We start from the raw sequence: 27,188 nt of genomic DNA, 5'->3' as shown, positions 1-27,188 counted from the left end.
GTACTATGGCAGGATATCCACCACTGCATAATAAGGGTGACTGGTAGAGTGGTAATCCTTCTGACCACCCTAGATTAAGGTTCTTAGGCTTCTAATATGAGGTTTATGCTCCTGGTAGATCAGTATATGTTGTAAAAGCCTGGAGAAAGAGAGCACTTTTGCAGTTTAAACTTCTCTAATCCTTGGGCTTCATCAAAGCACTGAGCTCAGGCATACATATTACTCTGTCTTACATCTGAGGAATTGTGCCAATCCTACCCCACATCCTGATACTAATCATAGAATGATTATTCTCTGTCTCTACCTCCCACTTCCTCCAAATAATCTACCTAAAGTGTCCCATAGAAAGAGCTGGAACACCATTGTACAATTTGTAAGTAATGTGTGGTCTCTCTCTTTCTCTCTCTCTCTCTCTCTCTCTCTCTCTCTCTCTCTCACTCACAGGAGTAGAAGCCTGAGAACGCCATCCAACATGTTCATTATTAACCTGGCCATCACCGACTTCCTGATGTGCATCACTCAGACACCTATATTCTTCATCACAAGCATGCACAAGAGATGGATCTTTGGGGAGAAAGGTAATCCAGTAGTCAGCCGGCCTTCTTAATCGGTTTCTCCTTTCATCTCCTTTAATGGTTCAGTTCCAGGCCATCATAGGCTCTCCAGCAGGAGCTAGGATAAAGAGTCTGACGTCTTAGCAGCCCGAAAAGTTGCCCTTGAACATCAAATGATTTATGGAGAGCCATTCATCTGTTTTTTCCTTTTTTTGCCAACAGAGAGGTGAAGGTGATAAAAGACCTTAGATGGTGAGAATGTTTAAAGTTTGATTCAGAGCTTCTTTTGCAACACATACTTGTACGTTGGTTCTACAGATCATCAGACAACACAGATGAAATCAGACACTTGCAGTAAAAGTGAACAAGAAAGACTTTACTAATTAAGCCATAATCCAAGCTTGTAGTCACAAAGAAGGTGTGGGTCAAAACCAAACAACTTAGCCAGAAAGCAAACATAATCATAAGCAAACAATCCAAAGGACGAGGCAAAGGTCAAAGTCCAGAAAACAGTCCAAAAGGTCAGAACACGGAGAGATCACCAAAGGCAGACAATCCAAAGGGAAAAGCAAAATACGTAATCAGAAAACAGGCAAAAAGGTCGTAAACAATCAGGCAGATATACACTCAGTAGGTCGAATAACGATACAATATTTCGCAGTTAGTCTACGCTAAAGCCCAGGCTTTTGAACTATACTAAGTCTATCACATGACCTAAGTCACAGGTGACCCGAATTAGTGTTCAAGAGAGTGAGAGCGGTGATTGGAGCGTGAAGTCAAGTCATGTCAGGACGACCACCACACCCACCACCGAAGGTTTGAACAGGGGCAGACCCAGAGCTGCTGAGGTGCTGGACCGATGAATGACGACCCCGTAGACGGACAGGTCATGAACTAGAGAGCACTTTCCTTGGACCACCCCTAGGGTGAGAAGCAGGCTTGTCAGGGTGTTGACTATGGAAATCTGCGATGAGACCAGGGTCCAGTATATCTTGTGCTGACACCCAACACTGCTCCTCCGGGCTGTATCCCTCCCAGTCCACCAAGTACTGGAGGTTACCTCCATGTCTCAGGGAGTTCATTAGTCTGCGGACAGCGTAGACTGGTGCTCCATCTGTCTCCTCCGGGGAATGTGGTGTGACATCTGACGTGACCTCGTCCAAAGTACCTGCAACGGCAAGTTTCAGGAGAGAAACATAAAATGAGTGAGAGACTCTGAAATCTAATCTATAAGTTACTTCATTTATTCTTTTTAACACCTTAAAATGTCCAATATATTTGGGATGCAATTTCCTACTTTCCTCTGTAACTCTGAAGTCTCTAGTGGATAACCACACTCGGTCTCCAGGTTGAAACATGAGGCTTTCACTCCTGCGACAATCTGCTTATTCCTTGTTTCTCCATAATATAGCTTCAATGTATTGGTGAGTCCCTTCCCAGACTTTCACACTCCTTTGCATCCATGTATCGATGGTGGGAACATCTGTGGAAGCACCTGTCCAAGATGCTAAAGGTGGCTGATACCCTAGAATACACAGGGAAGGAGTTAGCCCCGTAGCTGAACTGGTTAAAAAGTTCTGTGCTATCTCTGCCCATGGTAAGTAATGTGACCAGTCTGAAGGGTTGTTGTGACAGAACAGTCTTAAGAATTTATCCAATTCTTGACTGGTTCTTTCATGTTGTCCATTAGACTGTGGGTGATATCCTGATGTCGAGATTATGGAAACCTCAATGTGCTCAAAGAAAGCATTCCACGCTTGTGAGGTGAATTGGAGCCCTCAATCAGATACAATGTCCTCTGGTATGCCAAAAAGGCAGAAAACGTGCATAAACAAAGCCTATGCAGTCTGAAAAGCACTGGGAATTGAGTTAAAAAGAAAGAACCTAACACCCCAGGAGAAAATGTCAACAATTGTCAGAATAGTGGTGTAACTTTGGGATTCTGGTAGATCAGTTATGAAGTCAACTGCTATATGGGACCAAGATCTCTCAGGGACAGGTAAGGGGATGATTTTGCCTGCAGGTAACATTTTGGGGGTATTACGTTGTGAACTTGTTGAACAGGATGCGACGAAGGTATGTATGTCTTTATGCATAGATTCCAACCAGGATCAATTGGACAGTAGCTGATGTGTATACGACTCCCCAGGGTGACCCGAGGTGAGTGAGAAGTGGGCCCAAGTGATTAGTTGTGTACGAAATTGGTCTGGGACATAGGTCTTCTCTCGGGGGCGCTGTGTTGGTATTGCGACATTAGTTAATGCCTTTGTTATTTCCTCATCTATTTCCCAATGGATAGCAGAAATAGAAACCTCAGGGGGTAAAAATTGTTCGGGTTTGGACTGTTTGTGAGCAAGATTCTCATTCTGGTATAATCTAGAAGGAGCATCTGCTTTAGTGTTCCTAGAACTATAGGTGATACTGAATTTAAAACGGGAGAAGAACAGAGACCACCTAGCTTGGCGGGCATTTAATCTTTTAGCATTGTGGATATATTCTAGGTTCTTGTGATCAGTAATGACTACAAAGGGGTGATTAGCTCCTTCTAGCCAGTGACGCCACTCCTCCGAAGCCAATTTAACAGCTAGTAATTCACGATCTCCAATACTGTAGTTCTTCTCAGCTGGTGTTAACTTATGTGGAAAAAAAAAAAAACGCTACAAGATAAATTTTCAGAGGGGAACCGGTACGTTGTTATAGAACTGCCCCTACACCTGTCTCTGAAGCGTCCATCTCTACTACAAACGGCTCTGAAGGGTGGTTCAGAATTGGGGCCGTAGTGAAGGCTGTCTTCAAGGTTTTAAATGTTTGCTCTGCCTTTTCCATCCAACTTAGTTTCTTAGGAGCACCTTTGAATAGAGAAGTGTTGGGACTCTAAACGGAAGTAGACAGGACTGAAATAGAGGGGTAAGTTATACACCAGCTAATACAAAAGTCTGACCATTTTACTATTTCACACTCTGGCCAAGAAATCGAGGGGTTATGTTTCTCAAGCCAAGGGAGTCCTATAATTAAATAAAATTCTGAATTTTCAAGGACTAAAAAAGGAAGCCGTTCTTGATGGAGAGCGTTAGTCTGTAAATGTACGGGTTTAGTCATCTTGGTAATGTTTCCAGCTCTGAATGGTCCTCTGTCCAAGGACACCACCCATAGTGCAGAGGCAACGACCAGCATTCTCACAATACAAACACAGGTTACTTCTCAGGCGGCGGAGTCTCTCTTCCTCAGATAGGTGTGAAGAATCTCATTGCATGGGTTCTTCTTTGTTTTCAAATGGTTCTTGTGTGGTTCTCACTCTGGTAAGCATCCTTCTTGCAGGTCATAACTTCCAACAACACTTGCTGATGTCTTCCCAGTAACTGTCCTCGTTCCGCCAAAGCATTCTGTAATGCTTCTGGTTCCGCCGTCTGCATTATAGGCGAAGTATTCTGTAACGGCACAGATAAAATCAGACGCTTGCAATAAAAGCGAACAAGAAAGACTTTACCAATGAAGACGTAAAGAAAGTGTAGGTCAAAACCAAACAACTTAGCTAGAAAGCAAACATAACCATAAACAAACAATACAAAGGGTGAGGCAAAAGATCAAAGTCCAGAAAACAGTCCAAAACATCAGTCAGAACATGGAGAGATCACCAAAGGCAGACAATCCAAAGGGAAAAGCAAAATACGTAATCAGAAAGCAGGTAAAAAGGTCACAAACCATCAGGCAGATATACAATTAAAATGCTCAGTATTCAGTTCAGTATTGTTGAATAACAATACAATACTTCGCAGTTTGTCTACGCTAAAGCCCGGGCTCATAAACTATACTATAGCTAAGTCACAGGTGACCAATTTAGTATTCAGGAGAGTGAGAGCGGTGATTGGAGCGTGAAGTTAGGTCAGAGGTTGCAGGAGTCATGTGATCTCCCAAAGGAGTCTGGGAGATGGAGTCCGAGTGAGTGTCAGATCCTGAGGGGTACGTGACAATCTTGGTCTTGGTCATCACTAATATATACACTGTACATCCAGAAGTATGCAGATTCTAATTTTTATTCTAATTCCCCTTTTAATTAGAGAATTCAGTTACTTTAATGTGCTCCCATTGCTGACACAAGCATACAACTTCACAGACACAGCTTATAAAATCTCCATAGAAAAGCATTCCTGATAGAATTAGATGCCCTGGAGAAGCTGCACATGAGTCTACGTTCACCATGCCTAGTGCTAGGCATTTGCTAGAGGGAAGCAGGAGAAAAAGAAGAAGTAGAAGAAGGAGAAGCAGAAGAAGGAGATGCAGAAGAAGAAGCTGAAGGTAAAGAAGAAGAAGAAGGAGGAGGAGAAGATGTTTTCATTGTTTCAATCTCTGGCAATAAACAGAATGATAACTCCCACAAAAGCAAGGTTATTTTCTCTATTTCTGATTAAAAAAAGGTCCTGTATTTTTTTCCTCTGAAGATAAAGACGTATCTTGCCAATTTAACAAACAAACATAATTACAATGTCAAATTCTGGCAAATGCTTAAAAAATGTAATCCTTCATCCATGAGAGTTGAATGTTAAATTAAATTGAAATATTCTGTGCGTGGTTCAGCTGCCCCAAAAGTGACCTGTAGAACCTTTCTTACATATTCTGCAAATTGCCAGTGTGACTTCTCTAAATATTAACCTAAATGTTTGTTTATTTATGTATTTATTTGTTTATTGTATGTTTACAAAACCTCTTGCTATTTGACATGTAATCTTGTATCTCTGCATTACAGAGGGATCATGTTTTATGATAATATGGATGTTACCAGTGCGCCACTGTAACTTCATGCAAAGTTGCTGTTCATTCAAACTTCCAAAAACGCTGACATATCATTGCTATACTGGCACAGTTTTTTAAGATTTTAAACAATACTGGTTATATCATTCATTAGGCATAAGGGTATTTTCATGTTCCATGGTTGCACTCAGAACTCTATAATGCCATTAACAGCCATCATACTAGAATGCATCATTATAATATGCTCAGTGGCATTAATACTACGGGAAATCCTCCTACATTTAAAGGATTCAGTTAATGTTTGTCCCTGGAGATTTGCTTTGTCAAAACCAGTAAACCTCTATTAAATGGTGATGTCTGGTAAAACATAGGATACTAAAAGCTAGTAGAACAGCTTATATGTGCACTCAGTCAGTTAGAAAGGAAAGCTTGAATGAATTTTTGAAGCAATTCATACAGATTATACATATTTTACAGCACTTTGAGTTGTATCAAATGATCGTTCTGTTCTAAACAAACATCATATTTGATTAGACTGGATCAATTGAGAGGCCTTTGATCGCTGAGAATCCTCTGTTAGTTTTTAAACCTTTAAATGTTTCCTGTTTGAAGTGAGGTACTTGCTGGATGATTGAATAAGTGCAAGTCCATTTGAATTTACTTCCAGGTCAATAGGAAACAGCTAAAATGCTCTCTCTCTCTCTCTCTCTCTCTCTCTCTCTCTCTCTCTCTCTCTCTCTCTCTCTCTCTCTCTCTCTCTCTCTCTCTCTCTTGTCCCCTCATATCTGATTTCCTCTCATTCTTTCCTTTACTACTTATCTTTATAATTGGAATAATTTTTTGAATTATTGTTTTATTCCACCATGATATATTTTCATGAATGTAGAGGCTGTTTTTGATATAAATGTGAAAGTGAAACTGATACCCATGAACTCACAGAGGAAGCAAAATATAATTTACAGACACACCTGTACTGCAACATTCAGGGTGTAGAGTGCTTCTTCCACCACAGACATTTGACAAGAATGGATGTGTTTTACAGTATGAAGGAAGTTTTAACAATCACCCAGTCACTAATGCATTTAAACAGTGATGGACAGTAATTACATTAGATTAAGTACATGTACTTAATCTTACATTGTTGCCCTATGTAAGATTGGGAGATTTGGAGACCTCTCTGGTCAAAATTGTAACTGCACACAATATGTGGAAGAACATTTTGTGATGTCAGTTGTTCTCATCACTTCCTTGAGCAGATGAATGTGATGATTGCGAGCACGTAGAAAGAGAACTCACTGAAAACTTGGTAATGGATTTGTTTTGCAAGGTTGTAAGTGAATTTTTTCATATTGTCACCATGTTTTCATCACTATAATGTTGATTTCGCATTGGCGACTTAAACATCAACAAACCTACTTTTTGAGCCTGTGTGTGTAACATGCTAATATTTAAAGACATACGACATGGTCCGAAAAACTCCATTGACTCACAACAGCGCATGAACACAATATTTTGCCATGGTTTTTTAAACTCCTGACTCTGGCACTGGCACTTTTTTTTTCAAGTATCTGTAATTTTATAAAGCATTTCCACTTTTGACATTTTACATCATTCCACTACATTTCACAGCAGTATATCCTACTTTTTACTTCATTACTTTAGCAAGATACTGTGAAGTATAAATATGATTTTCCATAAGTTATGAAAGAATATGATTCACATAAATAAATTACACCAATCACAGAACTACTTTTGCTAAATTCCATCCCTAAATACTTAGCTTAACATCTGTAACTCAGACCATCTCTCAGAATCAGAGAAAATGTTGCAGCATTGTGGATGTATTTTTCAACCAGATACTCACTATCTCACAAGTTTGGATGGGGGATGAAATTTTACCTTTTTCCTTAACAGAAGAGAAGAAAAATTAGATCGTTAAAATATTCGACAGTAATTTTACATTTGATGCATACATTACATTTCTTCTCAAGTTAATTTCTTAGCAAATACTTTTGTAGTTTAACCCAAGTAAATGCATGAATAGTAAACTTCTGCTTTTACCTGAGCAATGTTTGCCAAGGGCATTTCTACTTTCATTCAAGTGCTACATTTGTGTACAAACCCAATTCCAAAAATGTTGTCAGTTGGTGTCTTCAGTCTCCAAATGTTATTTAAAGGAAAGGTGATGTAACACTGTAGTAAACATGCTCATGACCCACTTTTGGAACATGTTGCAGGCATCATATTTGGAATGAGCATATATTCACAAAACACAAAGTTTAGATAGATAGATAGATAGATAGATAGATAGATAGATAGATAGATAGATAGATAGATAGATAGATAGATAGATAGATAGATAGATAGATAATTTCATTAATAATTAATTAAGAGGGAAAGTCATCAATTACAGCAGCACTAATTACAGTAAAGAGCAAAACAATACAGCAAAAATATTGCTGTATGCTATTATGCAGATGCATAAATAGAAGAAGTAAAAATATATAATAAAATATAATAAAACAACCTTAAATTAGAAAATGCAGGACAAAAAGAAGTAAAATGTCATAAATATTATACAGGTGACAGTGCAGTGGTACACATCACATCCAGTGAATTGCAGTGATAAATATAAGGTAAAACATTTTTTAATTGTTGTTTTTTTTTTCTACAAAGAAATTCACATACTGTCTTAGTTTTTTTGGAATTGGGTTGAGGTGCTACTTTGTCCATTGTATTTAACTGACTAAAGGAAAAGCTTGCTTTTGAATGTGGTTGCTGTGGACTATAAAAGCTGTTGGAAAATTAAATAAAAAAAATACCCCATACTCATCTTTACTGAGCTGTGTTAAATACAGAAATGTCCAATTTCACTCAGTCCTAAGCAGAGCTGTCATTAAGTTAAATGCTTTTTCAGGCATGCGCAGAAACCAGTGAGTACTTATTGAGGCCAGATACACAGTTACACAGTTTTTCTGTTCCTAATCCAGGGACTACATATAATCACTGCATATATAATCTATCACACAGATCAGGGAAGATGGATACTAAATATTTATAGTAGCTGATAGTAAGGCTTTATTTTTTCTGCTGAAACACATTGTCACACCAAAATGTTGCACGAAAACATTTGACAGCATTTTTGGTCTGTGCACTTTAGTATAGGGTGAAAACTGCTCAGAGGAAATCTCTCACTGCCTGCAGTACTTTCCTAATCAACTACCATCCTGGACCCACAGCCCACTGCAGCTGTACATCTGTACGATTATATACACATGACATTTACAAAGGAACAAATCCTATGATACATAAATCAGGGGTTTATAGCTCTTCTTTTCATTCTTTCTTTTTCGCAACACTGCCATTGTAATTCCTAGTCACTTAGCTGAGAGACATCAGAGACCATCATTTCTTGTCAAAACAGTAATTACGTTATTCAGTTTTGAAGAGATATTTCTGTCAAAGTCAAAGGAAAATTTGTGAAAATGAGTTTCCAAAACTGGAGTTCAAATATACTAGAAGATATACAGTAATAGGGGACTCCTAACAGCCGCAGAAGACCTGAGAGATCAGCAAAACTTTCACCATCAGATAAATAGCACTTAAAGCTTTCTTCTTTTTTCAAGAAAGAGGAGAAAATCAAGCTCCACTCTTGCATCAGATCTGGAAAAATCCACAGGTGTTTCTGTCCATCCTTCTACTGAGAGAAGACAACTCAACACTATGAGTCTGAAAGGATGTGTAGCTGTAAAATAGCCATTACTGAGAGAAGAAAATCCCTGCAGATTTATTTAAAAAAGAGACTGAACCCTAGCGACCCTAGTGGTGTTGTTTCTCATTCAGTCAATTGGGATTTTTATCAGTGCTCTGTAAAGCTTGTCCAGCCTTGGTTTTTGTCATGCAATATGGAGTGTTGTCAAGAGCTGGCCAGTGCCTAGAGACAGTGACTAGAGAAAAATTTTAACTTCCCTGTGTGAAGAGTTACAATTATGTGAAGAAGTAAGTACCCACTATGAAATGTTTCACTTTTGGTGACATATGTGGACATCATTGTTTGATCGTCATCTATATCCCACAAGGTCTGCAGGCCAAGACAGGCCTGTGGCACAATCCTATTCGGTCGGCAAAATTATTTTAATTTTCTGTTTTTATTAGCCTGTATCACCCTGTGCTGAACTACAGTCCCCAGCATACACTGCAGTATAGTGTGAGTTCCGACCCTCATCCCCCAAAACAATCTGTGGGCCAGTGGTTACACAAAAAAAGATGCCTGGTGTCTAGTTTAAGCAAATAGGCAGTTAGCTAAAACTTTTTTTGTTCAGTATTATCTTTGAATAAGTGTTTGTAGTTTATCTTCTGTTGCGATGCTGTGAAGGTGAAGGAAGTAACTCTTCGGTGACACCCGTATATTGCATAAAAAGAAGTTTATTTGCATTTAGAGATCGAAGTCAGGATCAAGCTTTTGCGAACCAGCTTGGAGAGAAACGTGCCAAATGTTCTCTCCCAGTCTCTTCAGGAGCAGAAATTTATACCCCGGTTGTTTTGGTCTTTAAGGTATAGTTCACTTCTGGTTTCTATTATAATAGCTTCAGCTTATTCTAAAGTGAGGGGCCCATCTCTCTCCTGGGACCCCAGAGCCCCAAACTCGGGCTCCATCGACGCACACAGAGCCTTTTCTTTTCAGCCAGAGCTCCGTTGAAACATATGGAGCCTTCTGATAGTACTTTCAGACAGCAATCAGCTACATGTATATTAGAGCCCAATATCATATATAACATTTTATCAAGCCTGATGCACTTCATATTCAATTCCTATTTTGCTGTTGCAATTTTGGCATACTTTAGATAAATAATTTCCTGTTTGGATCATGGCAAAATGTTCAGTCAAAATTAAATAAAAACACAGGAGGCCCATGGATTTGCTGAGATTTTTTAATATGGCTAGTTTAGTGGTTGCGTTTGCCATTTATTTAAAAATTAATAATAACAGATGTATTTTTCTGTTGAAAAAGTAAGTACACCCCTGGCTTCAGTGAGTAATGTTGCCCCTTTTGACAGAAACTTTATGCAGGTGTTTCTTATCACTGCCACAGTTTGCAACATCAAAGTTTTTACCCACTTCTTAATACAGAATTCTTGCATACAGCCCATTTCAAATCCCACAGCAGTACAAAGGGATTCAGATCTGGACTTACACTAGGCCATTCCACAACCTCCATCTCTTCATTTTGAGCTGTTGCTTTGTGGGTTTACTTGTAGTTTGGTGTATTTATCCTGTTGGAAGGTCCATTTCTTCAGCTTCAACCTTTTACAGATGCTGTCACATTCTCCACAAGTTCTCTTTTGTATGAAAGACAATTTATAGTCGATTATATGCTATGAGTTGGACAGGCCCTGAGGCAGTAAAGCAGCCCCAGATTGTAACATTCCAACCACTTTGTTTTAAAGTTGGTAAGAGGTTTTGTTGATCAAATGCTGTCTTTGGTTTTTGCCAAACATGGCTTCTGGTATTTTGGCCAAACAATACTGTCTTTGACTCGTCTGTCCAGAAGTCCTGGTCCTTGTCTGGATATTCCTTAGCAAATTTTAGTCTTGCCCTGGTGTTGTTTTTAGAAAACAAATGCTTCTACCTATCCAAACCATTGAAAATTACTCAGATATAATCATTTGTCATGTTAACTAATTCCTTTATACAGCTAACACAGATCAGCTTGTCATCCAGCCAAAAACTGGATTCACTCATGTTCACTCATAAGGTTACCTTATTCTGTGCTGTCTGGCTGCATTATGATTAGACTCATGAGTGACCTGTAGTGAGTTTTAATATACGGAAAAAGGCACATCAGTAACTATTTTATTTTTTTGTTTTACCACCTCAGTAGAGTCACTATGTACTACTTCTCATTCAGTGCTGTGTGCTACTTCTCATTCAGTTGCGGGCAGAGCATATGTCGGTCAATAGAACTGTACAGTCTGGTTGTGAAAGTAAAAATCCCATTCATTATTGCTATAGGGAGTTTTTTTTTTAACTGCCCAATGCAAACTTCACCACAAGCTACTAGATTGTGAGGCACTGGTATATAATCTGATAGAAGTTAAAAATATCTGATCTGTTTTATTGTTATTGCCCCATTCCTCGTAAAGAAATACACTGTCCACTGTCTTAAAGCCAATCAGAGGATTGTAGTTTCCTGGCAATCTTAACTATATGACGTTTTTATCTAGGGATGATAAGTTGAGTGCTCTTAAAGGGTAAGAATCAGAGTCAGGCCTTGTAGTAAAGTGCAGTTTGCTTAAATGACAGTTGTTATCTTACCAGGGTCCGTGAGAAAGAGGGGACTACAATACAATACAATACTACAACTACAATAAACTACACTGCTCAAAAAAAATAAAGGGAACACTTAAACAACACAATATAACTCCAAGTAAATCAAACTTCTGTGAAATCAAACTGTCCACTTAGGAAGCAACACTGATTGACAATCAATTTCACTGCTGTTGTGCAAATGGAACAGACAACAGGTGGAAATTCTGGCAATTAGCAAGACACACTCAATAAAGGAGTGGTTCTGCAGGTGGGGACCACAGACCACTTCTCAGTACCTTTATGCTTTCTGGCTGATGTTTTGGTCACTTTTGAATGTTGGCGGTGCTTTCACACTCGTGGTAGCATGAGACGGACTCTACAACCCACACAAGTGGCTCAGGTAGTGCAGCTCATCAATGCGAGCTGTGGCAAGAAGGTTTGCTGTGTCTGTCACCGTAGTGTCCAGAGGCTGGTGGCACTACCAGGAGACAGGCCAGTACACCAGGAGACGTGGAGGAGGCCGTAGGAGGGCAACAACCCAGCAGCAGGACCACTACCTCTGCCTTTGTGCAAGGAGGAACAGGAGGAGCACTGCCAGAGCCCTGCAAAATGACCTCCAGCAGGCCACAAATGTGCATGTGTCTGCACAAACGGTTAGAAACCGACTCCATGAGGATGATATGAGGATGGTATTAGGGCCCGACGTCCACAGATGGGAGTTGTGCTCACAGCCCAACACTGTTCCGGATGCTTGGCATTTGCCAGAGAACACCAGGATTAGCAAATTCGCCACTGGCGCCCTGTGCTCTTCACAGATGAAAGCAAGTTCACACTGAGCACATGTGACAGACGTGACAGGGTCTGGAGATGCCGGGGAGAGCGATCTGCTGCCTGCAACATCCTTCAGCATGACCGGTTTGGCAGTGGGTCAGTAATGGTGTGGGGTGGCATTTCTTTGGAGGGCCGCACAGCCCTCCATGTGCTCGCCAGAGGTAGCCTGACTGCCATTAGGTACCCGAGATGAGATCCTCAGACCCCTTGTGAGACCATATGCTGGTGCGGTTGGCCCTGGGTTCCTCCTAATGCAGGACAATGATAGACCTCATGTGGCTGGAGTGTGTCAGCAGTTCCTGCAAGATGAAGGCATTGAAGCTATGGACTGGCCCGCCCGTTCCCCAGACCTGAATCCAATTGAGCACATCTGGGACATCATGTCTTGCTCCATCCAACAACGCCACATTGCACCACAGACTGTCCAGGAGTTGGCAGATGCTTTAGTCCAGGTCTGGGAGGAGATCCCTCGGGAGACCATCATCCACCTCATCAGGAGCATGCCCAGGCATTGTAGGGAGGTCATACAGGCACGTGGAGGCCACACACAATACTGAGCCTCATTTTGACTTGTTTTAAGGACATTACATCAAAGTTGGATCAGCCTGTAGTGTGTTTTTCTACTTTAATTTTGTGTGTGACTCTAAATCCAGGCCTCCATTGGTTAATAAATTTGATTTCCATTGATGATTTTTGTGTGATTTTGTTGTCAGCACATTCAACTTTGTACTGAACAAAGTATTCAATGAAAATATTTCATTCATTTAGATCTAGGATGTGTTATTTGAGTGTTCCCTTTATTTTTTTGAGCATTGTACATACAGATCAAGTCATCATGACATGCTGCTGCATGAAACTAAAAAAACATATAGATGACATTATCATTCTAATTACTTTGCACAACAAATTGGAATACGTAAAACTATATTTTCAATCTCAGATTTGCCTTCAATTTGTTTCAGGAATGACAGGGAGACCTTGCACATAAAGACAGGGAAATACTTTTGCGAGTTTCTGTCACTGGCATCTAGAAACAGAAATTGTTATAAAACAGTGGAAATAATTGAAATGAAATTAAATAAAATAGCTGGGTTTAAAACTCTCTCACTGTTCTACCCTCTGTCCCCTAGGAGGCTTCTGTAGAGTCAAGCACAAATAACAAATATCCCCTTTCCTTAGGATGATCACACATTAATACACTTTGTATACTTCTCAAGTAAAATTTTGGTAATTATATTTGTCTTTTTAGACCACTTTACTGAGTGAAATAAATGAAATCAAGTAGGTCATATTCTTTTATTTCAATTCATTTATTTCATATCTTTCAAGATATCATTTTTTATAGTAAGGCTCACTGTTACATGACTGCTAAGCAACTTACTAGCGAATAAGTAAAAAAAAGAACCATGAAACCAGAAAGACAAAATGCTGAATGTGCATAAAATTCTAATATAAACAATGGTAAAACACTATTAAACATATATAATGTTACAAAAAAACAGCTTACAGAAAGTATTTTTCCCACCCAAATAAATGTTCATAATATAATGATTAATCTCATAGTTGGTTGGTCCGATTGAGTACTTAAAACTCTTTATATAAGGATTTTTGAAAATGGCCATGAAGAAAATAAATAAGATTTTCACTTCCAGAACCAGAGCTGCCAAAAAAAGTGTCTGGTCAGCCTTCAGCTCTAATGAACTGGAATTTCAACAGGAACTGGAGTCTCTCTTGTCTTCACTGCATCTCTCTCTCTCTCTCTCTCTCTCTCTCTCTCTGTAGGCTGTGAGTTGTATGCGTTTTGTGGTGCTCTGTTTGGGATGTGCTCCATGATTACACTTATGGTCATTGCAGTGGATCGATACTTCGTAATCACTCGCCCTCTGGCCTCCATCGGCAAGATGTCACACAAGCGCGCCCTCATCATCCTCGTTATTGCCTGGCTGTACACCATGTGCTGGAGTCTACCTCCCTTCTTTGGATGGAGTGAGTAATCTGTCTCTCCCTCACACACATATGCCATGCATGCTTTGATTCCTGCAGCATTTCACAGCTCAATCCTCAGAGACTCTCAGACAATCCACATTTTTATTCTTTCCTATCTTGCAGCAGGGGGTCCCTGTGGGTTGAAAACATTGCTGTGTTGTATACGCTTTGTTCCAGGTGCTTACGTTCCTGAGGGACTGTTGACGTCCTGCACATGGGACTACATGACCTTCACTCCATCTGTACGCGCCTACACAATGCTGCTCTTCGTCTTCGTCTTCTTTATCCCCCTGTTTGTCATTATGTACTGCTACTTCTGCATCTTCCGTGCCATTCGGAACACGACCAGGTCAGCTCAGGTTGACTCGCTGTTAGCAGACACAGATATACTCATCTAGAGGATCACAGGATTTACTTAAATCTTTGAATTAAATAAAGAAGTAAAATGTGTCATTCAATTTACATTTACACTAACTTTATGAGGCTAGTGCACTGGATGAACAGAAGTGTACTACTTAAGAATTGTATATCGCTGTTGTCAGAACAAAACCTTGTATCTGCAAAATGGTAACTTTACAGGAGAAGGAAAAAACATACTTTACTTTTAATGTAAGTCAATGGAACCAGACAGTTTTCCAAGTAATTTTGGGCCATTTCTTTTGGTCCAAGCATCATGAAATTTACAAAAAATATAAAGGGTAACAGGCATTTTCACATTATGTCAAAAACTGAAAAACAGCAAAAATGGAGATACGAGGTTTTCTTCCAACAGCAGCAATATGTAAATAGATATGTGTAAGAATTATCTCTGGTAGGTGTCAGTGATATTTAAAAATATATGAAATTCTCAATACACTATTCAGAAAATTGTATACCTCTCATTTTCCATTCATGTAAATGGAATAGTTTTTGAAGTTTTCTTGAAAGTTTAGCAAACTAACAGTACTGTGCAAAGGTTTTAAGTACCTGAGAAAATTATATTTAAAAAGCTAGATTTATCTGACCAGACAGCGTTCATTTGTAGTAATTTAAGCAGTATTTAAGTAGTAATTTTAGTACTCTTTGTTTAGTAACTCCAAACCTCGCCACGGTGCAGCCCAGTATTCATTGTAGGTATCATCCAGTAGCTCATTTGGCTAATCAGTGCTTCATTCTGTTAAATCAAGTATGCTGGTGATGGAAAATACATGCACTGGCTGGAGGCGTTCTTCACACATACAGAACTGTGTTCTATATATTCACACATACAAATCGATTTGTTGATTAGTAGAAATACTTTATTTTTATTAAATAAATAAATAAATAAATAAATACAAACATACATAACCATGCCCTGAAGAAAAGATTGACATATTAATATTATTTGTACTATTTATGTAATTTATTGGATCTATGTGTGTGTGTGTGTGTGTGTGTGTGTGTGTGTGTGTGTGTGTGGGGGTGGATGTGTGACAGTGCTGTGGGGAAAATCAGTGCAGAAGGGGGAACTACCAAAGACTCAATCAAAAAGTTCCACCGAATGAAGAGTGAGTGGAAGATGGCGAAGGTGGCTCTCATTGTCATCCTGCTGTATGTTATCTCCTGGTCTCCATACTCCTGTGTGGCTCTGACTGCTTTTGCAGGGTGAGAATGAACACACGCATGTATCATATAGGGCTTAATCTAAATAGTGAGTTTTCCACATGACCTCTCAAACTCTGTACTGTATATTCTCAATAGAGACACATAATAGTTCTTTCTCTTAGTTTTGAATAGAATTCTGAATTCTCAATAGTCAGTACTTTTAATGGAAGCCGAATGCTTGCAGTAACTAAGAGACCATTATAAGTGTCATAAAAATTTGTTATTGTCTCTTAAAATGAATGAATGGCTCTGGATACGTTGACACAGAATACATGTATAAATAAATAGGATTACATTATAAATGCATTATATGTAGCCCAGAAAGATACAGCTATTTGCTCCAGTCTAATGTGGCTGCATTTAGCACAGGCATTATGTATCATCTATACATTAATTGAATTCAGCTTAACTCATCACATCACTGTCATCTCAGCTTGGCAGCTCATAGCATAAAGCAATCAGTAGAATACCAGTTGCCTCTAAAAGAAAACTGTATAAATGATCTGTTTATTGTCTTTAAAATATTTAGGCCCTCAGAAAATGAACATAAAGAGGATTGTCCAGATTGGCCCATAGAAGCCTAAGAATACAAATTTTTATTATCAAAGAGGCTTCCAAATGCCACAATACCACAAATACCATAATCCCTTTCTGCAGCTTCTCAGAAACACTCTGAAGTGGAACAAAGGGTTTGTTCCACTTCAAGCATCTCTAAATTGAATGCTATAAATTTAGGACGAAGTTTTTAGTGCTACGTGGATTTACTCACTGTGGGTCAAACACAGACATCAACAGGTGTCTTGTTGCATTTTAATCTCAATAAAAACACTGTAGTTCATGAATTCTCTCAGCAACAGAGGACCTCATAACAGCAGATTTATTGCAGTAGATTAACCCTGTTTAATAATGAGATATATTTTAAAATTACAAAGGAAAACTTCATGTAACTGTCATTCAATGGCCAAACATTCTTTAAATTTTGGTGTCATTATACAGCCGTATACTGACAAAAACATATTTTACTGAACTGAATAGTTTGACACCTGTGACTGTAACATGAAAGGTCTATTCTGTAGGAGTCACAAGATGAACCATGGGTGTTTTTAATTCATGTTATTTTTATGCAAGATATTAATGTAGGCCTGTTTCTCTGTCTAGCAGCCATAAATGCTGCCACTGTAGACTTCTTAACCACCCCATTTTACTTAATTTCCGGTGTTTTCCATTTAATTTCTCAACATGAGGCCTCAAGATCAGGGATGCACTTACAAGTAGGGGGACCATGGAGGGGCTATAGCCTACATGCAATGTTAGCACCTACAGATGCTAACATCTGTACATCTTACATTCACGGCATTTTGACTGACGCTCTTATCCAGAGCGACTTACAGTTTGATCATTTTATAAAGGTAGGTGAAGGCAGTGTTGGGAGTCTTGCCCAAGGATTCTTATTGGTATAGTTTAGGGTGTTTACCCAGGTGGGGAACACCTGTCTACAGCATAGAAGGCAGAGGTGTTACCCAGTACACTAACCAACCACTATCTTGTTCTTTACAATATTAAATATGATAATAAACCTATAGTATCATCTGATACCAATGACATTCTGGCATTTCTTCTGCTGCTGACTGTCAGAGACTCCTTTTTGGCTCAGCTCAGTGTACATGTGGTACATTGTCACTTGCACAGTCAACATCTGTTTTAGTATGTGATGACAGAGCAAAGTGACTGGTATGGGAAACTTAATGGAAAATATTATCAGCAATATCAGGTATCATTTTTCAACAACCATCCAGCTATCCCACAAAAATGCCAGAAATGTGGGTGGTCCAATGCTTAGGATATAATAGGCCCTGGAATTTAAGAGGTTAAAAAAGCCACCCAACAATATAGGCATTAATTTATTAACAGTCAGAGAAGAGTGAACACAAACTGGCCACTGAAACAGATTATATAATCATCTCCTAATGTCTACACCATTTTTTGCATGATACTCCATCATATATATATATATATATATATATATATATATATATATATATATAATGAGGGAGAGAGTGCATTTTGCCTGTTTGTACATAACATACATGCTTCCTAGGGCATCCTTTTTGTGCCTTGAACCTGGCATAAAATGTATAGTACATCTGGCCTTGTCTTCTTCTAGCCTTGCTTATTTATGATAGAGGTCCTTTTCAGCCATGTTACATCACTAACTCACCCTGCTATTCTGTCTCTGACTACCACTGGTGGTTCAGTAAACATATGCATGACTCACCTTATGAAAGAGAGCAATTTCACCCACTTTCCTATCTCTGCAGTATAATGAAGTTGTGAGAGGTTGTATTTATACTGTTTGACCCTGATGGAGAAGCGGCTTAGAAAATGGATGGATGGATGGATGGATGTTTGATAGCCTTGTATTTTGTATAATGCTGTAAAGGTATGTAACGTGGTTATGTTATTCTCTCTCTCTCTTGCTTAGTTATGCCGACATGCTTACACCCTACATGAATTCTGTTCCTGCTGTGATAGCCAAGGCTTCAGCTATTCACAACCCCATCATTTATGCCATCACACACCCCAAATACAGGTACTGTGCCTCACTGCTGCCAAAATAAAGCTGCTGAGTGAAGCAGGTTTAGGCCTTGATCTATAGACCAAGTTATGTTATTATGGTAAGTGAACAGCTGCTGACAGCTGCGATCCAGCCACACTCCTGCATCAAGCTTTGTTTCTTCATGAGTGAGTTCTCTTGAGTGCAGTGAAAGGGTTTGAATAATCAGGGCAGGAGCTCAATAAGGCAGGGAGGTGTGTCAAGGATGCAGAGTTAATAACTAATAACCCAGTTCACACACACAGTTTTCAATCCAAAAATGAAACATGGGGCCTCGAGCAAGAAACAAAAGCAATCTCAGCTCAGCTGAACTGCAAACAACAAGGCTATTAAGATTGCTCACATGAGAGAACACAAACATATACAGATCTAAGAGACATGTAGAGACAGAAAACTGTAAACAATCCAGTTTTATTGATCACTTAGATGTGGTCAGGTGTTTTATAAGTAAAATCATTATTTATGTGACCTTTGTGGTTTTATAATACCCTTGATGCTAGCCCACAAATCACAAAGAATGTTTGTTTTACTGCACAATAAATAATCTCTAACCTCCAAATTACCCACCAACTATACCTAATGTGAATACAAGACTGTGCCTTTATTTACTTAAAAACGCCCAAAAAAATTGGAAAGTATTTTTATGAAGAAAATACATATACTATTCATTTATTAAGCAAACCTCAGTAGTTTTATCTATAAAACTATACACAGTACTGTGCAAGATCAGTCAAAAAATCACTGTTAAATTATTTATTTAATTTCTAATTTAATGTAATAATTTTTCAGGAAATATTTCTAAAGAGCTTAATTATAAAATAAAGTCAAAGGACAATACATGAAAAAAATACATGAAAAAACATGACTTTTTTTACCTGCCTGGTAGACTGCCAAATCTGTCACCATCAGATAAACAGCACTTAAAGCTTTCATCTTTGAGTGAGAGGAGAAAATCAAGCTCCACTCTTGCTTTAGATCAAAAAAAAAAAAAATCCACAAGTTTCCGCCCATCCTTCCACTGTGAGAAGACAACTCAACACTATGGGTCTGAAAGGAGCCTGTTGGTCTTTTCAAAACAATGGAGTATACTGCACCCCAGAAGTCCAGACCGCAACATCAATGTGAATTGAATGTGTTTGAGATTACTTGGGTCATAAATGCAACCAACTTCTTAGACTGAACTTTGTAAACTATCCCTCCCCTTTAAAACCCAGAAAGCAAGTCACATGAAAAGTATGGATTCTGTAATAATGCTGTTAGCAATGGCAAAAATGGCATGTTAAAAAGCACATTAAAACTGAAAAAAAAAAATTTAGTTATAATATATAATAGGGCAGCACAGTGGCGTGGTGGGTAGCGCTGTCGCCTCACAGCAAGGAGGGCCTAGGTTCGATTCCCCTGCCGGGTGACCGGGGTCCTCTCTGTGTGGAGTTTGCATGTTCTCCCCGTGTCTGCGTGGGTTTCCTCCGGGTTCTCCGGTTTCCTCCCACAGTCCAAAGACATGCAGTCAGGCCAATTGGACATGCTACATTGCCAATAGGTGTGAGTGTGTGAGTGACTGTCTGTGTCTGTCTGTCTGCCCTGCGATGGACTGGTGACCTGTCCAGGGTGTATCCTGCCTTTCACCCGAAGACTGCTGGGATAGGCTCCAGCAGTCCCTACCCTGACGGAGAAGCGGCTTAGAAAATGGATGGATGGATGGATGGATGGATAAAATATATAATATATACATAATATTTATTTAGCTTTTGTTTTTTCCTGATGCTGAAAAATGAATAACGTACTTACTAATGTACTGGAACAGCATGGTTTCATCATTTTAGCCAATAAAATGAGTTCTAAAGGTTATATATCACTATATTGTTAGCAGAAATTTGTGAAGCATTTTCAGTGATGCTAGCTGGTGGTTATGTGATATGTGGCAGAACAATCTTTGCAATTCATGCGCTTGATTTAAAAGTGAAATGAAGCCACAGGGATCAAGTAGATGATTTGACTTATTCTGAAGTACTGGACCACTGTTAAATGATCAATAACAAGTACACATCATACATATGCAATGTATGACACAGTCATACATAGAGTGCTTCTCTACAAAGACAGAAGTGCAAATATATATGATTAACTGCCTCCTCTCAGGCTGTGCTGGTCTATACCTTTCACATTTATATTCATTTAAAGTAATATGCTGCTGATTTGGGCATTTCATTTCCTTGTATTACTTCCATTTTCTATTTTTATTTTTCTTTCCATTTTTTCTCTCTCTCTTTTTTTATTATATTCTTCCACTCCTTCATATACTCCTCCTGCCATCTGCCTCTACTTCCCCGCTCCTGTCTTCCAGGTCTGCTTTAGCCAAGTACATCCCGTGTCTAGGAGTACTGTTGTGTGTGCCTCGTAGAGACAGGTTCACTAGCAGCAGCTTCATGTCCACACGCCGCTCCACCATCACCAGCCAGTCATCTGAGATCAGACACACCAGCAAGACCCGCCTATCCTCTGTGTCCGACAGCGAGTCTGTACGAATGCATCTTTAACCATTCACACCATGAATATAATTCAATTCAATGTTATTTATATACTGCTTTTTCTACTATGTTGTTGCAAGACAGATTTTTTCTTGAAGTCAAATTCTAATTAACGAGTCTAGGACGACAGTGGGAGGCAAAACACCCTAAGAGTACAAGCTGGTAACCTTAAGATGAATCAGAGTTTGTTCAGTTGGGCACAGCTTGTATAATTTCCATAGAAATGCATTGCCAGTAGAGAGGCAGTCACTGGAACAGCCAGACATGTGCCTAAAGTCAACAGGCCCAATAATAAGCATCATCTAGAGGGGTATAAAGACCCCAAGCATTGGGCTGTAGAGTAGTAGAACTAGTAGTGTTCTCTGGCCTGATGGATGGGATGAGTTGGAGTGATTCAGAACCTCACTAATGCTCTCTTGTAATGTCCTTGTGAATGCACTCAAATCCTCACAGCAGTGTTCCAACATCTGGTGTAAAGCCTTGTCAGATGAGGCTGTAAATGCAACAAACGGAGACAGACTCCCTATTAATAACCAGATACAATATGTCCTATGTCTAAAACATCTAAGTCACATATAAATCAAATTTAAATTAAAGGGTCAAAACAGCAACACAGCCTGTTTAATTCTAAGGGATAAAGAAAGTTTGAAAAATGGGCATGTAAAAATTTATTACAGTTATTACAGTATTATGAGTTGCGTTTTATGTATTATAGTTTTTGAGCATAAAACTACAGAAATGCCAGTTGCCAATGAACAAACAATAAACAAATAATGAGGAATTCATAGTAGTTACTGAACAATAAGTGTTAAGAATAGTAACTACATAATAAGCCTACATTTCTGCAGGTTGTTATCCTCACTGCCATGTGTAAGTATTTCTGTGAATGTCTGTGTTTCTCAGGGTCTGACAGATACAGAAGCAGACCTGTCCAGTGCAACATCACGTTCTGCCAGTCGTCAGGTGTCATATGATATCCGTAAGGAGCTGACAGACTATAGGCAGAGCAGCTCGCTGAAGGTAAAGGCCAAGGGCCAAAACTCGGGTGGCTTTGACAGAAACTGCAGCCAGAGCCCTTTGGAGCCAGGTCTAAACCGTACCACCTGTGCTTACATCAGTGTAAGTGAGAATCCACATTATAATGCATGCCACAAAACACATATCTCACTCAGTTAATCAGCTTTTGTGAAGTTAGGTGACACACAATTAGGTGAATTAATTACAGGGTTTCCAGGGAAGGAAAAACTCAATTAGGCCTTGTAGAATTGTGATATAAATGGCATTGATCCTTCAGAAATTACATTAAATGTTGCAAGTATGAGCTTTTTAGCTGTCATGGTATCTGCAAGCAAGTGTCTCCCTATCTATCTTGCTTATCAAATAATGACATGTTTTAAAATTAAACCTCCTTTTATCCTCTGTTCTGCTCCCTCTCATTCCCTCAGCATTTTTTGCTGTGTGGAAAGAACCCCCTGAGGTTCTACTGGTGCTGCAGGTTTTATTCCTTTGTTGATTGATGAAAAAGCTTTTCCATGTGTACAATATAATCACTGGTGTTAATCTTGTAAAGACCCTAATTTGCCTCAGTTTAGTTTTGTACAAGAAAATTAAGGCCAGTTATTTCGCTTTGTTAATAAACTAAAGAAATCAATAGCAACTGCACCTCTGTTTACCTGCTTCAAAGATCAATGAGGTTTAATTTTGCTTCCTAAGGCTTTACAAGCTTAAAGCCCCATCCACAGACTTTGTATTTTGTATAGGTTTCAAAAGAGTGAATATTAGATGGCAAAAGAAATAATAAAGCCTTGTTGAAATTAAATTAAAGTATTGATTTTGGTCCCTTTCTGCCCTAAAGAGTCCTGAATGTAATGTAATAGATTTTAATGAGGCCACATCATAATAAGCAGGTTGATTTAGGTCACATGTTTATGGATCATTGTGTAGTTCAAGTCTGAACAGGACCAGAATGAATAGAGCTCTCTTCCTGTGCGATTAAGGCTAGGCTATAATTCTCTTGGCCTAATCTGTTGCTCTTTGAGATAATCCCCATAAACAGCCTCACGTCCAGAGGGCCTGGCTCAGGGGGAGTGTGACCAGTGTGTCCACTGAGTGGCACTCTTCTCAGGCCTTCCACCATTCATGCTCACCTGCCCACATGCTAAACAAAGCATGAGTTACTATTTTAGCATGGCACAAGTTAGAGGGAGGGGTGGCTGGGTTCAGATACAAAGAGGATTTCTATGGTATCAGTAGTATATTCTGTGCTCCTTGCTCCTTGTAATAATATAATTATCATGGTGTCTGTCTCTTAATCACAGACTGTGGCAGATAAAGATGACATCTCCATGACCGACGTTAGCCAGTCCAATCATCTGTCACCCACTGTAAGTGCACCACTATCGATTTTGTGCCTGCGTAGCTCAAGCGATCACATACTGTCACAATCATTAATCTGTGTTGCTCAGTTGTCTGTGTCAGTTTCCATCATGTAGTAATAAAGATCGACTTGGCAAAGAGCAACAGCTGGATTTAATTTCAATGGAAATGCAGGCTTTGCTACTACAATTACATATTAATGAAATAATGAATTCACAAAATATTTCTAACATATGAGCAAGTCAGAGGGCAAGCCTGATAGGATATAATGCTTTAATTTAAAGGATCTGTATAGGTTGCATGTAGTAGTGCTAGTTATACAATCAAATCCATTCAGAAAAGCTCGTATAACTGTCATTTTCAAGATTGAGTTACATAATATATTCTCCTATGGAAAAAATCTTAACAAATCTTAGTATACTTATTTTTGAAAAAAAAATTTATCTTATACAGATCAGATTGTTCTAGATTACTATTTGCTAAATTATGATTGACAGCCCTCTCAGCTAGTTACATTTGTCTTCCCCCGCCAGGCAAATCAAGAACTCCTCAGAAAAAACCTGCAGTGAGAACGGCACTGACTGTTAATTAAATTAGACTAAGAAATTGTGGAAATGTGTAACAGAGAAACTTATAATGCTTGACACACTCATCAAGCTCATCTAGAAGTTACTTTTATTGCCTTTCTAAACCAAAAGAGTTTAATTAATTTATCTGGAAGACCAGATTTATAGAATAATGCCAAAACTATAAACATTTAGACTTATACTGGCCCTAAGGTAAGCTAACCTTTATCTGGCTTACCTTATTTCCTGAAATCATTTTAGTATAATTTTAGAGAAAAATGTCATGTTAAGTAACTAGTGAACTTTTCTTAATTACGTTGTTGACAGTTAACTTGATAAATCAGTCAGATTAAACAGGACAGTACAGCATTGACATTATTGACTGAAACATTGGTCCTCATTCACCAACCATTCTTAAGAAGAAATTTCTTCTTCGAGCACAAAGATATTGTGTACTGTATTGTTTCAGTAAAGTTTTCTGAAAGACTTTGTACAAAAGATGAGTCTTCCTTAGCATCTGGCATGATCTGACTAGCTGTAGTGTTAACTTTGGCATTAGTTCATCTGAACGGTGGCTTCTGCGCTGTAGACTGGGGTTCAATCCCCTGACTGGGCAAGCACACTACACTATACCAATAAGAGTCCTTGGGCAAGACTCCTAACACTACCTGTATAAAAATGGTCAAATTGTAAGTCGCTCTGGATGAGAGCAAATGTCATTTAAATGAACAGGTAGCTTCCATTACTAAAACCTGCTCAAATGACTAAACAGTTTCCCTTGTTTGATTAATGTAAACATGGTTTTATTCACTTTATATTGGCCGACATTTATATATTGTTAGGTCTGCCTGCATGTCTGCACTGAACATCTTAAAAGCCAATTAATGTTTTGATGAAAAATGTTTTAGATGTGCTTCCAAATTTTCTTTTGCATATTCTTCAGTCATTTAGCATGAGTGCTACAGGTGCTACCAGGTAGTCTTTACTGAAAGTTTGATGGACACAACAATAATAACATAAGGAGGCAGGACTTTCAGTTTTGCAAATAGTCAATTTAGGAAATCATTATTTTAGCTGTATTTCAGAAGAAATCAGATAAATAAATGTTATATTAGACAATAGTGTGTATTCCTCAATACTGAGAACTGACAATGCCAAGTTCCCAAGTCTAAGACTGAACATCATTTGTATCTTGGAGGCCAGCCCTCAATGTTGCAGCTCAGAGAAGCTGTTTCTGCAAGTCCTCTAAGGGCACTCAGAAGTTTTTACTGCATCCACTGCAGAAATTACTGTGCCCACTGAGGGAGAAAATGTGCTTGTTTTTTTAAGGCCTAACATTGGCTTAACAAATGATGTCCTTTGTCCTTTCTGCTGTACCTTGGCAGCGATTTCTTCTCACAGCAGTCCTGCTTCAGCCTGAGCTTATCTCATTATGTTCAGCTTTTTCTCTTCTTCTTTTCGCTTTCGTCCGGATATTATCAGGCTGAGGCTACGTCAATATTAAATGTAAAATTAGGTCAGGAAAGTTCAGTTGCACAAGGTAAGCGTGTAATAATGTTTAATTCACTGTTATTATTTACGCCCTCTCTCTCTCAGCCTCATGTGATCTCAGAGCAGGCCGAGCATAAGAACCTCTCAGCTCTGATTCCATCCATCGTTGTAACCTCTGAGTCCAGTCATGCCCTGAAGTCAGACGGGGCCAGTGGGCACCCTTCTAAATGCCTCCCCGGTGCCTCCACAGTGACCTCTGTCACCATGGAACCCTTTGGGTTGGACAACAGGAAAATCTCCCAGCCAGACAGTATAACTAACACGGCTGTTCCTCTGGACAGAAGCTGAGCAAGCCCCAGGTCCTCTGACCTCTCCGTCCTTCTTCTCGTTACATGTTCTCCACATGAAGCAACCAGCATCCACTTTTTATTTCATGACATCACCTCACTGTGCAGTTGTTTTTTATACATTATGTCTAAGTAGAGATATTAGTCCAGGTGGCCACATGTTTGTGTGTGTTATTGGGAAGTAAAACACTTGCAAACAAAGCAGCAAAATTGTTGACCATCCTCAAACTTTCAGTCTGATGGGTTGCTTCACACTGGAATGACGCCCCTATTTGATGGCATCACAAGAGCCAGCAAAATCAGACACTACACTACACATTGAAGTGTCAGTGAGGTGCTGTCTGTTCACAATCTGGTCTTTATTTCGACAAGCTCTGCTAATCTGTGCTCTGCAGGAGATTAAGTTATGAAGTGAAGGAAGACATCTTGGGAATGCTGTCACTCTGTTACACAGACTCACTGTTGGACCTATTTTATATTTTAAAAACATGAACGTGAGCATATTTGCATTTTATTTTGTTGAATTTGCATAATTCCACATAAAACATTATACTATATGGTACTGAGCAAAGGTCAGACCCATCATTTATTGAATGAATATATTACATTTATTATATAATTTATTACAGCTTCCACTCTTCCCCTTCCTGGAGCTTGATTTTCTCCTGTCTTTCAAAAATGAAAGTGTTAATTACTGTTAATCTGAGGTCGATAATTTTGATGATTGTTATAATGTTTTATTATTTTTTTGAACTCTAGTTTTGAAAACTCCAAACAAAAACTTTAACAAAACTGTTTTCTTGCTTTTTCCTCAACCTTTCCCTTCTTTCTGCCATTCTTTATTCATGTTCATTATCTGATATCAAACCTCCTGAGAACTTGTACTTAATGGCCATTTAAACTCTAAATTAAGGAAGAGAAAGGTGGTCTCTGACTTTTGCACTGCACTCTATTTAGTTTTGCATATACAACTTTTGAAGTTTGCCCATTAAATGACACACACACACACACACACACACACACACACACACATATATATATATATATATATATATATATATATATATATATATATATATTTATATATATATATATAGATACATATGTGTGTGTGTGTGTGTCATTTAATAGGCAAACTTCAAAAGTTGTATATATTTATATATATGTGCACTATATATATATATATATTTGTACACAAAGTACAAATATGTTTC

At 38.8% G+C, this 27,188-nt stretch overlaps 1 protein-coding gene across 1 annotated transcript in view; it reads left to right on the top strand.

The window, feature by feature from the left end:
• Positions 1 to 26,983, top strand: part of opn4b (opsin 4b) — a 47,959-nt gene extending 20,976 nt beyond the window's left edge. Inside the window, exons 3-11 of the mRNA XM_017702833.2 lie at positions 445 to 578; positions 14,226 to 14,429; positions 14,607 to 14,778; positions 15,885 to 16,052; positions 18,535 to 18,642; positions 21,011 to 21,185; positions 22,098 to 22,313; positions 23,513 to 23,578; positions 25,733 to 26,983. Coding sequence (XP_017558322.1) covers positions 445 to 578; positions 14,226 to 14,429; positions 14,607 to 14,778; positions 15,885 to 16,052; positions 18,535 to 18,642; positions 21,011 to 21,185; positions 22,098 to 22,313; positions 23,513 to 23,578; positions 25,733 to 25,975 — 1,486 coding nt within the window. The 3' untranslated portion in view covers positions 25,976 to 26,983. The remainder of the gene's footprint in view (positions 1 to 444; positions 579 to 14,225; positions 14,430 to 14,606; positions 14,779 to 15,884; positions 16,053 to 18,534; positions 18,643 to 21,010; positions 21,186 to 22,097; positions 22,314 to 23,512; positions 23,579 to 25,732) is intronic.
• Positions 26,984 to 27,188: the final 205 nt, after the last annotated feature.

This window comes from Pygocentrus nattereri, chromosome 13 (genome assembly GCF_015220715.1).
Source record: "Pygocentrus nattereri isolate fPygNat1 chromosome 13, fPygNat1.pri, whole genome shotgun sequence".
Taxonomy (NCBI): domain Eukaryota; kingdom Metazoa; phylum Chordata; class Actinopteri; order Characiformes; family Serrasalmidae; genus Pygocentrus; species Pygocentrus nattereri.
Note: the sequence above shows the minus strand (reverse complement) of the source record. Positions and strands in the feature narration are given on the sequence as shown.